At 47.1% G+C, this 14,588-nt stretch overlaps 1 protein-coding gene across 3 annotated transcripts in view; it reads right to left on the bottom strand.

Annotated features, from left to right (window-relative positions):
• Positions 1–14,588, bottom strand: part of LOC127928564 (protein FAM126B-like) — a 152,079-nt gene that overhangs the window by 76,228 nt on the left and 61,263 nt on the right. For all 3 annotated transcript variants that reach the window (XM_052515723.1, XM_052515725.1, XM_052515724.1), the window contains exons 3-4: positions 7,033–7,099; positions 3,127–3,228 (exon numbers count right to left, since the gene is read on the bottom strand). In XM_052515723.1, coding sequence (XP_052371683.1) covers positions 3,127–3,228; positions 7,033–7,086 — 156 coding nt within the window. In that variant the 5' untranslated portion in view covers positions 7,087–7,099. The remainder of the gene's footprint in view (positions 1–3,126; positions 3,229–7,032; positions 7,100–14,588) is intronic.

Here is a 14,588-nt window from a genome sequence, read left to right as displayed (position 1 = left end):
CAAAGCGACACAGCAGCAGCCTCCTGGGTCATATTCACTGAGAACCAGATGGAAGAAAACCAACTGAAACAGGGAGGGAGAGAAAGATGGCGCTGACAGACATGGCAGCTCTGCGTCTAGCTCCTAAACAACCTTGCAGTATGTTTTGTTGTGTTATTTCTTACATTATTAGCCCAGAACATTTTTTGTGTTATTACATACAGCTGGAAGTAACTTCTGGATATCAGAGCGGCTGTAACTCACTAGCATTACGACCAGGAATACCACTTTCCCTAATTGAATCCTCTGTTCGTACCCCTCAGAGCAATTGAACTTATTCCAGAAGCTGCTCCAAGTCCCCGCTGACGGAGAAGAGATATTCGGAGTGGACTTCTAGTCTGACTCAGGAGGCGGGCACACTATCCACCCCTTCCAAGTGCACTACTCTCCAATGCTCAGCGCACTACTCTCCAATGCTCAGCGCACTACTCTCCAATGCTCAGCGCACTACTCTCCAATGCTCAGTGCACTACTCTCCAATGCTCAGTGCACTACTCTCCAATGCTCAGTGCACTACTCTCCAATGCTCAGTGCACTACTCTCCAATGCTCAGTGCACTACTCTCCAATGCTCAGTGCACTACTCTCCAATGCTCAGTGCACTACTCTCCAATGCTCAGTGCACTACTCTCCAATGCTCAGTGCAATACTCTCCAATGCTCAGTGCAATACTCTCCAATGCTCAGTGCAATACTCTCCAATGCTCAGTGCAATACTCTCCAATGCTCAGTGCAATACTCTCCAATGCTCAGTGCAATACTCTCCAATGCTCAGTGCAATACTCTCCAATGCTCAGTGCATTACTCTCGAATGCTCAGTGCATTACTCTCGAATGCTCAGTGCATTACTCTCGAATGTTCAGTGCATTACTCTCGAATGTTCAGTGCATTACTCTCGAATGTTCAGTGCATTACTCTCGAATGTTCAGTGCTTCTACACCTGCAATGCTTGTTGTTTGGGGTTTTAGGCTGGGTTTCTGTACAGCACTTTGAGATATCAGCTGATGTACGAAGGGCTATATAAATACATTTGATTTGATTTATTACTCTGAAATGTTCAGTGTATTACTCTCGAATGTTCAGTCCCTGGACAATACAGTAGACGAGCTCAGGGCGAGGATCTCCTTCCAGAGAGACAACAGGGACAGTAACAATCTGTTTCAAGGAATCATGGCTCTCTCCGGGTATACTGTCCCCGTCTATACAGCCAGCTGGGTTCTCAGTACATCGCTCAGACAGGAATAAAGAACTCTCCGAGAAGAAGGAAGGCAGAGGTCTATGTTTCGTGATTATACGGTGTGATTGTGTTAACGTTCAGGAACTCAAGTCCAGACCAAGAATACTTCACAATAAAATGCCGATCGTATTAGAGAATTGGCTTCGGTTATTGTCACAGGCGTGTAATTCTCCCCCCTAAGCCAATACCACAACGGCACTCAAGGAACTACACTGGACTTTGTGCAAATTGGAAACCACATAACCTGAGGCCGCATTTATTGTAGCTGGGGACTTGAAGCAAATTTGAGGAAAAAGCTACCTAAGTTCTAGCACATTGCCTGTAGTACTCGTGCTTTAAATACTCTGGACGGGGATGGCTACAAGGCCCTCCCTAGGCCTCCCTGCGGTAGATCATATCACGACTCCATTCTGCATCTCCCTTCCTGAAAGCAAAAAATCTAAAAGGAAGTACCCGTGCTAAGGGCTAATCAACGTGGTCTGACCAATTGGAATCCATGCTTCAAGATTGTATTGATCAAGCAGACAGGGCTTCCGGATTGCCTCAGAATAACATCAATGTCAAATCCAACTGTATTTGCCACATGCGCCAAATACAACAAATGTAGACTTTACCGTGAAATGCTTTACTGACAAGCCCTTAACCAACAGAACCAAGTTCAGGAAGAAAATATTTACCAAGTAGACTAAAATAAAAAGCAAATATAAATAATAAGAAAAACAAGATAAATAACACAATAAGAAAAACGAGGATATATATATATATATATATATATATATATATATATTTTTTTTTAAAACCTTTATTTAACCAGGCAAGTCAGTTAAGAACAAATTCTTATTTTCAATGACGGCCTAGGAACAGTGGGTCAACTGCCTGTTCAGGGGCAGAACGACAGATTTGTACCTTGTCAGCTCGGGGGTTTGAACTCGCAACCTTCCGGTTACTAGTCCAACGCTCTAACCACTAGGCTACCCTGCCGCCCCGGGGGGTACAGGGGGTACCGATACAGTCAGTGTGTAGGGGTACAGGCTAGCTGAGGTAATCTGTACATCTAGGTGGGGGCGAAGGAAGTGACTATGCATAGGTAACAAGCAGCAGCAGTGTACAAAACAAATGGGGGGGGTCAATGTAAATAGTCCAGGTGGCCATTTGATTAGGTGTTCAGGAGTCTTATGCTTGGGGGTAAAAACTGTTGAGAAGCCTTTTGTCATTAACTTGGCACTCCGGTGTCGGTCAGGAGACTTGGAGATAGGTCCCCAGATCCTCAAAATGTTCTACAGCTGCATCAACAAGAGCATCTCCTGTACCGACACGGTCCGAGTCTCCTGTACCCGACACGGTCCGAGTCTCCTGTACCCGACACGGTCCGAGTCTCCTGTACCCGACACGGTCCGAGTCTCCTGTACCCGACACGGTCCGAGTCTCCTGTACTCGACACGGTCCGAGTCTCCTGTACTCTAGTTAACCACCTGATGCTCCTGCATGGAGTGGTGATGGCAGGGCAGTGACAGGTACATGGTGATACCAGGTGATACCAGGTGATACCAGGTGATACCAGGTGATACCAGGTAACAAGGCTGCCACACTGATGTCAATCATGTCCTGAGTCCTCCACAGACAGAGCAGACCAGCTGGTGTGGGGGAGGGGTATGCAGATTCCCAGCTCTCTGCCAGCTACGCCCACCTCGTCACAACAGATAAGTCATTCAGCAGACACTTATGTCATACTATTGATACTGGTCCTCCGTGGGAATCGACTGAGTCAGACGGGACATACAGTCGTCACGTTTCCTGTCCTGATATAGCATGCTGCTACCTAGGTGGGGTGGAAACAGTCTATCAGTCTCACCTCACTGCTGCTGTCCTGGATGACTCTGTAGAGAGCTGGCACCAGAGACTTCTTCAGGTGAAGGCTGCCTGCATAGGTGGAGATGTGGGTTTCTGGTAGAGTCTGGAGAAACAGAAACAGTTAGGGTTTCTGATAAATCTGGAGAAAGAGAAACAGACAGTTAGGGTTTCTGGTAGAGTCTGGAGAACTAGAAACAGACAGTTAGGGTTTCTGATAAATCTGGAGAAATAGAAACAGACAGGGTTTCTGGTAGTCTGGAGAAATAGAAACAGACAGGGTTTCTGGTAGTCTGGAGAAATAGAAACAGACAGGGTTTCTGGTAGTCTGAAGAAATAGAAACAGACAGTTGGGGTTTCTGGTAGATCTGGAGAACTAGAAACAGACAGTTGGGGTTTCTGGTAGATCTGGAGAACTAGAAACAGACAGTTGGGGTTTCTGGTAGATCTGGAGAACTAGAAACAGACAGTTGGGGTTTCTGGTAGATCTGGAGAACTAGAAACAGACAGTTGGGGTTTCTGGTAGATCTGGAGAACTAGAAACAGACAGTTGGGGTTTCTGGTAGATCTGGAGAACTAGAAACAGACAGGGTTTCTGGTAGATCTGGAGAAATAGAAACAGACAGGGTTTCTGGTAGATCTGGAGAAATAGAAACAGACAGGGTTTCTGGTAGATCTGGAGAAATAGAAACAGACAGGGTTTCTGGTAGAGTCTGGAGAAATAGAAACAGACAGGGTTTCTGGTAGAGTCTGGAGAACTAGAAACAGACAGTTAGGGTTTCTGGTAGATCTGGAGAACTAGAAACAGACAGTTAGGGTTTCTGGTAGATCTGGAGAACTAGAAACAGACAGTTAGGGTTTCTGGTAGATCTGGAGAACTAGAAACAGACAGTTAGGGTTTCTGGTAGAGTCTGGAGAAATAGAAACAGACAGTTAGGGTTTCTGGTAGAGTCTGGAGAAATAGAAACAGACAGTTATGGTTTCTGGTAGAGTCTGGAGAACTAGAAACAGACAGGATTTCTGGTAGAGTCTGGAGAACTAGAAACACAGGATTTCTGGTAGTCTGGAGAACTAGAAACAGACAGTTAGGGTTTCTGGTAGAGTCTGGAGAAATAGAAACAGACAGGGTTTCTGGAAGTCTGGAGAAATAGAAACAGACAGGGTTTCTGGAAGTCTGGAGAAATAGAAACAGACAGGGTTTCTGGAAGTCTGGAGAAATAGAAACAGACAGGGTTTCTGGAAGTCTGGAGAAATAGAAACAGACAGGGCTTCTGGAAGTCTGGAGAAATAGAAACAGACAGGGTTTCTGGTAGAGTCTGGAGAACTAGAAACAGACAGTTAGGGTTTCTGGTAGAGTCTGGAGAAATAGAAACAGACAGGGTTTCTGGAAGTCTGGAGAAATAGAAACAGACAGGGTTTCTGGTAGTCTGGAGAACTAGAAACAGACAGGATTTCTGGTAGAGTCTCGAGAACTAGAAACAGACAGGATTTCTGGTAGTCTGGAGAACTAGAAACAGACAGGGTTTCTGGTAGAGTCTGGAGAACTAGAAACAGACAGTTAGGGTTTCTGGTAGTCTGGAGAAATAGACAGGGTTTCTGGAAGTCTGGAGAAATAGAAACAGACAGGGTTTCTGGTAGAGTCTGGAGAAATAGAAACAGACAGAGTTTCTGGTAGTCTGGAGAAATAGAAACAGACAGGGTATAAACATCCCAGTATAAGTGTAGTCCAGTTGTCACGAGTTCCTTTTCATTCTAGCGTAAGAGAGGCAGCCTTTAAAAAGCAACAAGTCCTTTTGAAAACGACCTACGTGTCATCAATAAGAGTCAGAAAGTTATTCTAGTGTCAAATGTGAGTGTAAGTATAGCAACAGGATAATTCTGGTCATAAAGGCTGTCTAAAACAGAGAATGGAACATCTGTGTATCACAACAGGTAAATGAAGGTTTCTTGCCCACTAACATGGAGTGAACAGCTGCAGTGATCCCTCTCTATCCAATATCAGACATTGAGACAGACATGCTCAGCAGCTCCAACTGTCACGCCTTGGTCTTAGTGTTTTGTGTTTTCGTTGATTGTTTGGTCAGGGTGTGACATGGGTTTGTTTTGTTGTATTTCGTATTGGGGTTTTGTGGTTATTGGGATTGCGACTGAGTAGGGGTGTTGTATAGGCTTGGCTGCCTGAGGCGGTTCTCAATCAGAGTCAGGTGATTCTCGTTGTCTCTGATTGGGAACCGTATTTAGGTAGCCTGGGTTTCGCTTTGTATTTCGTGGGTGATTGTTCCTGTCTCTGTGTAGTTTCACCTGATAGGCTGTAATAGGTTTCACGTTCCGTTTGTTGTTTTTGTATTTCTACAGTTATTTCATGTATCGCTTTTTTCATTAAAGTCATGAGTCAAACGCTGCATTTCGGTCCGACTCTCTTTCTACAAACGAAGAACGCCGTTACACCAACTGTTTCCATAAGACAACACATCACACATGTTTTAACTTGAGAAATACTGCATCAATCACCTTAGATGTCAAACTGCTCAACTAAAACATCCTCAGCAAAAATTAATGACACATTTCTTGAGTCATCTCCGATTGATTCTGTGGATTTTGAGGAAGTGAAATAGGCTTTATAATAGGCTGTACTGCCAGACCAGTAAGGGTCAGTAGAGGGAGAGGAGGCAGCCTCCACCCTCTGTACTGCCAGACCAGTAGTTTGTGTCTGTAGTTCAGGGTCCTCAGCTTGCAGCAATAACACTACTTCCTCCCTGACGTCACTCACAGCGCTGTCTGGACTCGAGACCCCTCCCCTCAGCCCTCGCAGAGACAGAGAGTCAGAGATACAGCGAGACAGAGAGAGAGACAAAGAGAGAGAGAGAGACAAAGAGAGAGAGAGAGAGAGAGACAAAGAGAGAGAGAGAGAGACAAAGAGAGAGAGAGAGAGACAAGAGAGAGAGAGAGAGACAGAGAGACAAAGAGAGAGAGAGAGAGAGAGAGAGACAAAGAGAGAGAGAGAGACAAAGAGAGAGAGAGAGAGACAAAGAGAGAGAGACAAAGAGAGAGAGAGAGAGACAAAGAGAGAGAGAGAGAGACAAAGAGAGAGAGACAAAGAGAGAGAGAGAGAGACAAAGAGAGAGAGAGAGAGAGACAAAGAGAGAGAGAGAGAGACAAAGAGAGAGAGAGACAAAGAGAGAGAGAGAGAGAGAGAGAGAAAGAGAGAGAGAGACAGAGAGAGACAAAGAGAGAGAGAGACAAAGAGAGAGAGAGACAGAGAGACAAAGAGAGAGACAAAGACAGAAACAGAGAGACAGTGTGTGTGTGTGTGTGTGTGTGTGTGTGTGTGTGTGTGTGTGTGTGTGTGTGTGTGTGTGTGAGAGAGAAGGGTCTGTAACCTGATGACAAACAGCACAGGCACCAGTTGGGGAGACAGATGGACATATCAACAGGGGTATGCCACTCTGTTTACATACTCATATGTATATACTGTACTCAATTCTATCTACTGTATCTTGCCTATGCTGCTCTGTACCATCACTCATTCATATATCTTTATGTACATATTCTTTATACCCTTACACTTGTGTCTATAAGGTAGTAGTTTTGGAATTGTTAGCTAGATTACTTGTTATTACTGCATTATTACTGCATTGTCAGAACTAGAAGCACAAGCATTTCGCTACACTCGCATTAACATCTGCGAACCATGTGTATGTGACAAATAAAATTTGATTTGGGGTGGGAATTAACCTCACCATACGACATTATCACCATACTTAGGTGTAGATACGATATGTATTGTGATTCTATATGTTTGCTCACTGTATGTCTGCTGCAGAGAGATGAGATCATGACTCAAATGAGTTCAGTCAGGGAAATAAAACCGTGCTGAAAACATGTTGTCTGAGTCATGTCTGTGACCCACCTTGAATTCTGACAACCATTCCTCCACCACTCCTCCCTGCTCTGAGCCCAGCATCTTCCTCACACACCTAGAGAGGAGAGGGGAGAGAGACAGGAGAGGAGAGAGACAGGAGAGGAGAGAGAGGGGAGACAGGAGAGAGACAGGAGAGGAGAGAGAGAGGAGAGGAGAGAGACAGGAGAGGAGAGAGAAAGGAGAGGAGAGAGAAAGGAGAGGAGAGAGAAAGGAGAGGAGAGAGAAAGGAGAGGAGAGAGAAAGGAGAGGAGAGAGACAGGAGAGGAGAGAGAAAGGAGAGGAGAGAGAAAGGAGAGGAGAGAGAAAGGAGAGGAGAGAGACAGGAGAGAGACAGGAGAGGAGAGAGACAGGAGAGGAGAGAGACAGGAGAGAGAACATGTTAACTCATTAGACCTGTTAACAGACTTGTTTTACGAACATATCTGTGTCAATATCACATAATCAACTTGCTTACAACCTGTTGTGGTATTCGCCTGAAACTGTGTGTGTTGTCATTTGACTTCATTACTCAAAATGACATCGCCGAAGCAGACATTTTCACAGTGAAAGAGGCTTTATCTATGTTGGTTGGTGATAGGGATTAGGACTCGACCTTGCACTTTGAAAAGAGATGATATTAAGGTGAGTGAAATAAGTAAATAGTAGATACGTGTTTGATGCTGTGAAACAGCTCTCAGATTAGCAAGACCTGTCAACGTTGTTGGAACAGATGAGCACATCAGCAGTGGAGCTCAAATGATTGTTCTGGGTCTCATGGAAATAGGAGAGGAGAGAGACAGTAGCTGACTATATACAGCTAAACACTACAACAAACTAGTTGGTTGTTTTGTCTCGTTTCTACGGATGTAATCTACTTTCTGACAGAACACAATGTGTAAATACTGATAATCACAAGTCTAGCTTTCTAGAGATTAATAGAGGTGTACCCCAGGGTTCCATTTTAGCTCCTTTGTTGTTCTCAATTTTTATTTTGGATTACGTATGATATGGAAATGGGATGCAACCAGCAAAGTTCCATCTATATGCAGATGATACATACAGTACATATATTAATGTGCTCCTTGTCTGGTTCAGGCTGTTGAAGAGCTCCAGACTGTGTTTCAGTCACTGCAGGCCTCCCTTTATGGTCACAAACCATACCTTGAATGTACAAAAAACTAAATTCATGACCTTTACCAGAGCTAGAACTCTGGCGGAGAAGGTTAGCATTGTCACATCTGGTGGCTCATTGAAAACGTGTCATCCTACAAATACCTAGGTACTGTATTTGGTTGGATGACAAGTTGTCCTTTAAAGTTCATGTGGATAATCTTGTGAGGAAGCTTAACTTGAAATTGGATATTTATGTTTGTAATAAGGCTTGCTTCCCGCTTATGGCTGGAAGCTTGTTCAGGCCACTTTTCTCTCTGTAACTGATTACTGTGACTTGTTGTATATGCATGCATCCTCCTCTGTCTGACAGAGACTGGAATCTGTAGATCATGCATCCTTGGGCTTTATTACAAATGCCAAGTCACTCACCCACCACTGCACCTTGTACCAAATGGTGGGTTGGACCTCACTTTATATATCTACAAAGCCCTTTTAGGTAAACTCCCTCTTTACCTCTGTAGTCTGGTCTCCTTCACCACCAGCAGGTAAACTCCCTCTGTAGTCTGGTCTCCTTCCCCACCAGCAGGTAAACTCCCTCTGTAGTCTGGTCTCCTTCCCCACCAGCAGGTAAACTCCCTCTTTACCTCTGTAGTCTGGTCTCCTTCACCACCAGCAGGTAAACTCCCTCTGTAGTCTGGTCTCCTTCCCCACCAGCAGGTAAACTCCCTCTTTACCTCTGTAGTCTGGTCTCCTTCCCCACCAGCAGGTAAACTCCCTTCTTTACCTCTGTAGTCTGGTCTCCTTCCCCACCAGCAGGTAAACTCCTCTTTACCTCTGTAGTCTGGTCTCCTTCCCCACCAGCAGGTAAACTCCCTCTTTACCTCTGTAGTCTGGTCTCCTTCCCCACCAGCAGGTAAACTCCCTCTTTACCTCTGTAGTCTGGTCTCCTTCACCACCAGCAGGTAAACTCCCTCTTTACCTCTGTAGTCTGGTCTCCTTCACCACCAGCAGGTAAACTCCTCTTTACCTCTGTAGTCTGGTCTCCTTCACCACCAGCAGGTAAACTCCCTCTTTACCTCTGTAGTCTGGTCTCCTTCACCACCAGCAGGTAAACTCCCTCTTTACCTCTGTAGTCTGGTCTCCTTCACCACCAGCAGGTAAACTCCCTTTACCTCTGTAGTCTGGTCTCCTTCCCCACCAGCAGGTAAACTCCTCTTTACCTCTGTAGTCTGGTCTCCTTCCCCACCAGCAGGTAAACTCCCTCTTTACCTCTGTAGTCTAGTCTCCTTCCCCACCAGCAGGTAAACTCCCTCTTTACCTCTGTAGTCTGGTCTCCTTCACCACCAGCAGGTAAACTCCCTCTTTACCTCTGTAGTCTGGTCTCCTTCCCCACCAGCAGGTAAACTCCCTCTTTACCTCTGTAGTCTGGTCTCCTTCACCACCAGCAGGTAAACTCCCTCTGTAGTCTGGTCTCCTTCCCCACCAGCAGGTAAACTCCCTCTGTAGTCTGGTCTCCTTCCCCACCAGCAGGTAAACTCCCTCTTTACCTCTGTAGTCTAGTCTCCTTCCCCACCAGCAGGTAAACTCCCTCTGTAGTCTGGTCTCCTTCACCACCAGCAGGTAAACTCCCTCTTTACCTCTGTAGTCTGGTCTCTTTCCCCACCAGCAGGTAAACTCCCTCTTTACCTCTGTAGTCTGGTCTCCTTCCCCACCAGCAGGTAAACTCCCTCTTTACCTCTGTAGTCTGGTCTCCTTCACCACCAGCAGGTAAACTCCCTCTGTAGTCTGGTCTCCTTCCCCACCAGCAGGTAAACTCCCTCTTTACCTCTGTAGTCTGGTCTCCTTCCCCACCAGCAGGTAAACTCCCTCTGTAGTCTGGTCTCCTTCCCCACCAGCAGGTAAACTCCCTCTTTACCTCTGTAGTCTGGTCTCCTTCCCCACCAGCAGGTAAACTCCCTCTTTACCTCTGTAGTCTGGTCTCCTTCCCCACCAGCAGGTAAACTCCCTCTTTACCTCTGTAGTCTGGTCTCCTTCCCCACCAGCAGGTAAACTCCCTCTTTACCTCTGTAGTCTGGTCTCCTTCACCACCAGCAGGTAAACTCCCTCTTTACCTCTGTAGTCTGGTCTCCACCACCAGCAGGTAAACTCCCTCTTTACCTCTGTAGTCTGGTCTCCTTCCCCACCAGCAGGTAAACTCCCTCTTTACCTCTGTAGTCTGGTCTCCTTCACCACCAGCAGGTAAACTCCCTCTTTACCTCTGTAGTCTGGTCTCCTTCCCCACCAGCAGGTAAACTCCCTCTGTAGTCTGGTCTCCTTCCCCACCAGCAGGTAAACTCCCTCTTTACCTCTGTAGTCTAGTCTCCTTCCCCACCAGCAGGTAAACTCCCTCTTTACCTCTGTAATCTGGTCTCCTTCACCACCAGCAGGTAAACTCCCTCTTTACCTCTGTAGTCTGGTCTCCTTCACCACCAGCAGGTAAACTCCCTCTTTACCTCTGTAGTCTGGTCTCCTTCCCCACCAGCAGGTAAACTCCCTCTGTAGTCTGGTCTCCTTCACCACCAGCAGGTAAACTCCCTCTTTACCTCTGTAGTCTGGTCTCCTTCACCACCAGCAGGTAAACTCCCTCTTTACCTCTGTAGTCTGGTCTCCTTCCCCACCAGCAGGTAAACTCCCTCTGTAGTCTGGTCTCCTTCCCCACCAGCAGGTAAACTCCCTCTGTAGTCTGGTCTCCTTCACCACCAGCAGGTAAACTCCTCTTTACCTCTGTAGTCTGGTCTCCTTCCCCACCAGCAGGTAAACTCCCTCTTTACCTCTGTAGTCTGGTCTCCTTCCCCACCAGCAGGTAAACTCCCTCTTTACCTCTGTAGTCTGGTCTCCTTCACCACCAGCAGGTAAACTCCCTCTTTACCTCTGTAGTCTGGTCTCCTTCACCACCAGCAGGTAAACTCCCTCTGTAGTCTGGTCTCCTTCACCACCAGCAGGTAAACTCCTCTTTACCTCTGTAGTCTGGTCTCCTTCCCCACCAGCAGGTAAACTCCCTCTTTACCTCTGTAGTCTGGTCTCCTTCCCCACCAGCAGGTAAACTCCTCTTTACCTCTGTAGTCTGGTCTCCTTCACCACCAGCAGGTAAACTCCTCTTTACCTCTGTAGTCTGGTCTCCTTCCCCACCAGCAGGTAAACTCCCTCTTTACCTCTGTAGTCTGGTCTCCTTCACCACCAGCAGGTAAACTCCCTCTTTACCTCTGTAGTCTGGTCTCCTTCCCCACCAGCAGGTAAACTCCCTCTTTACCTCTGTAGTCTGGTCTCCTTCACCACCAGCAGGTAAACTCCCTCTGTAGTCTGGTCTCCTTCACCACCAGCAGGTAAACTCCCTCTTTACCTCTGTAGTCTGGTCTCCTTCCCCACCAGCAGGTAAACTCCCTTTTACCTCTGTAGTCTGGTCTCCTTCCCCACCAGCAGGTGAACTCCCTCTTTACCTCTGTAGTCTGGTCTCCTTCCCCACCAGCAGGTAAACTCCCTCTGTAGTCTGGTCTCCTTCCCCACCAGCAGGTAAACTCCCTCTTTACCTCTGTAGTCTGGTCTCCTTCCCCACCAGCAGGTAAACTCCCTCTTTACCTCTGGTCTCCTTCCCCACCAGCAGGTAAACTCCCTCTTTACCTCTGTAGTCTGGTCTCCTTCACCACCAGCAGGTAAACTCCCTCTTTACCTCTGTAGTCTGGTCTCCTTCCCCACCAGCAGGTAAACTCCCTCTTTACCTCTGTAGTCTGGTCTCCTTCCCCACCAGCAGGTAAACTCCCTCTTTACCTCTGTAGTCTGGTCTCCTTCCCCACCAGCAGTTACCCGGTCTGCTAGGTGGTTGCTACTTAAAGTTCCAAGGACATTCACACTGTTAGGCAAGACGGCCTTCTCTTCTTGTGCACCAGAGGTATGGAATAGTTTACAATACATTAGTCATCTAAAATCAAATCAAAGTTTGTCACGTGCGCCGAATACAACAGGTTGGTCGGGCCAATTGAGGTAGTATGTATAGTTAAAGTGACTATATGATAAACAGAGAGCAGCAGCAGAGTAAAAGAGGGGTTGGGGGGGGGCTCACAATGTAAATAGTCCAGGTAACCATTTGATTACCTGTTCAGGAGTCTTATGGCTTGGGGGTAAAAACTGTTGAGAAGCCTTTTTGTCCTGACTTGGCACTCCGGTACCACTTGCCATGCGGTAGTAGAAAGAACAGTCTACGACTGGGGTGGCTGGGGTTAGGGCCTTGTTTAGGGCCTTCCTCTGACACCGCCTGGTGTAGAGGTCCTGGATGGCAGGCAGCTTAGCCCCAGTGATGTACTGGGCTGTACGCACTACCCTCTGAAGTGCGTTGCGACCGAGCAATTGACGTACCAGGCAGTGATGCAACCAGTCATGCTCTCGAAGTTGCAGCTGTAGATAGAACCTTTTGAGGATCTCATGACCCATGCCAAATCTTTTTAGTTTCCTGAGGGGAAATAGGCTTTGTCGTGTCCTCTTTACGACTGTCTTGGTGTGTTTGGACCATTCTAGTTTGTTGTTGATGTGGACACCAAGGAACTTGAAGTTCACAACCTGCTCCACTACAGCCCCGTCGATGAGAATGGGGGTGTGCTCGGTCCTCCTTTTCCTGTAGTCCACAATCAACTCCTTAGTCTTGGTTACGTTGAGGGATAGGTTATTATTCTGCCACCACCCGGCCAGGTCTCTGACCTCCTCCCTATAGGCTGTCTCATCATTGTCGGTGATCAGGCCTACCACTGTTGTGTAATCTGCAAACTTAATGATGGTATTGGAGTCGTGCCTGGCCATGCAGTCGTGGGTGAACAGGGAGTACAGGAGAGGACTGAGCACGCACCCCTGGGGAACTCCAGTGTTGAGGATCAGCGTGGCAGATGTGTTGCTACCTACCCTCACCACCTGGGGGCGGCCCATCAGGAAGTCCAGGATCCAGTTGCAGAGGGAGGTGTTTAGTCTCAGGGTCCTTAGCTTAGTGATGAGCTTCATGGGCACTATGGTGTTGAACGCTGAGCTGTAGTCAATGAACAGCATTCTCACATAAGTGTTCCTTTTGTCCAGGTGGGAAAGGGCAGTGTAGAGTGCAATAGAGATTGCATCATCTGTAGATCTGTTTGGGCGGTATTCAAATTGGAGGCAAATCGGAGTGGGTCTAGGGTTTCTGGGATAATGGTGTTGGTGTGAGCCATTACCAACCTTTCAAAGCACTTCATGGCTACGGACGTGAGTGCTAGGGGACAGTAGTCATTTGGGCAGGTTGCCTGTGTGTTCTTGGGCACAGGGACTATGATGGTCTGCTTGAAACATGTTGGTATTGCAGACTCAATCGGGGACATGTTGAACATGTCAGTGAAGACACTTTCCAGTTGGTCAGCACATGCCCGGAGCACACGTCCTGGTAATCTGTCTGGCCCTGCAGCCTTGTGTATGTTGACCTGTTTAAACGTCTTACTCACGTCGGCTACGGAGAGCCTGATCTCACAGTCGTCCAGAACAGCTGATGGTCTCATGCATGCCTCAGTGTTGCTTGCCTCAAAGCGAGCATAGAAGTGATTTAGCTCGTCTGGTAGGCTCGTGTCACTGGGCAGCTCAGTGCTTCCCTTTGTAGTCTGTAATAGTTTACAAACCCTGCCACATCCGACGAGCGTCAGAACCGGTGTAGTACGATTCAATCTTAGTCCTGTATTGACGCTCTGCCTGTTTGATGGTTCGTCGGAGGGCATAGCAAGATTTCTTGTAAGCTACAGGGTTAGAGTCCCGCACCTTGAAAGTGGCAGCTCTAGCCTTTAGCTCAGTGCGAATGTTGCCTGTAATCCATGGCTTCTGGTTGGGGTATGTACGTACAGTCACTGTGGGGACAACATCAGCGATGCACTTATTGATAAAGCCAGTGACTGTGGTGTAATCCTCAATGCCATAGGAAGAATAATATATGCCAAGAATCCCGGAACATGTTCCAGGCTGTGATAGCAAAACAATCCTGCAGTTTAGCATCTGCTTCATCTGACCACTTTTTATAGACCGAGTCACTGGTGCTTCCTGCTTTAATTTTAGCTTGTAAGCAGGAATCAGGAGGACAGAGTTGTGGTTGGATTTACCAAATGGAGGGCGAGGGAGAGCTTTGTACGAGTCCCTGTGTGTGGAGTACAGGTGATCTAGAATGCTTTTCCCTCTGGTTGCACATTTAACATGTTGATAGAAATTTGGTAGAACTGATTTAAGTTTCACTGCATTAAAGTCTCCGGCCACTAGGAGCGCTGCCTCTGGGTGAGTGGTTTCCTGTTTGCTTATTTCCTTATACAGCTGACTGAGTGGTCTTAGTGCCAGCCCCTGTCTGTGGTGGTAAATAAACAGCCACGACAAGTATAGCTGAGAACTCTCTAGGCAAGTAGTGTGGCCTGCAATTTATCACGATATAC

Source organism: Oncorhynchus keta, unplaced genomic scaffold (assembly GCF_023373465.1).
Source record: "Oncorhynchus keta strain PuntledgeMale-10-30-2019 unplaced genomic scaffold, Oket_V2 Un_scaffold_29898_pilon_pilon, whole genome shotgun sequence".
Taxonomy (NCBI): Eukaryota; Metazoa; Chordata; class Actinopteri; order Salmoniformes; family Salmonidae; genus Oncorhynchus; species Oncorhynchus keta.
Note: the sequence above shows the minus strand (reverse complement) of the source record. Positions and strands in the feature narration are given on the sequence as shown.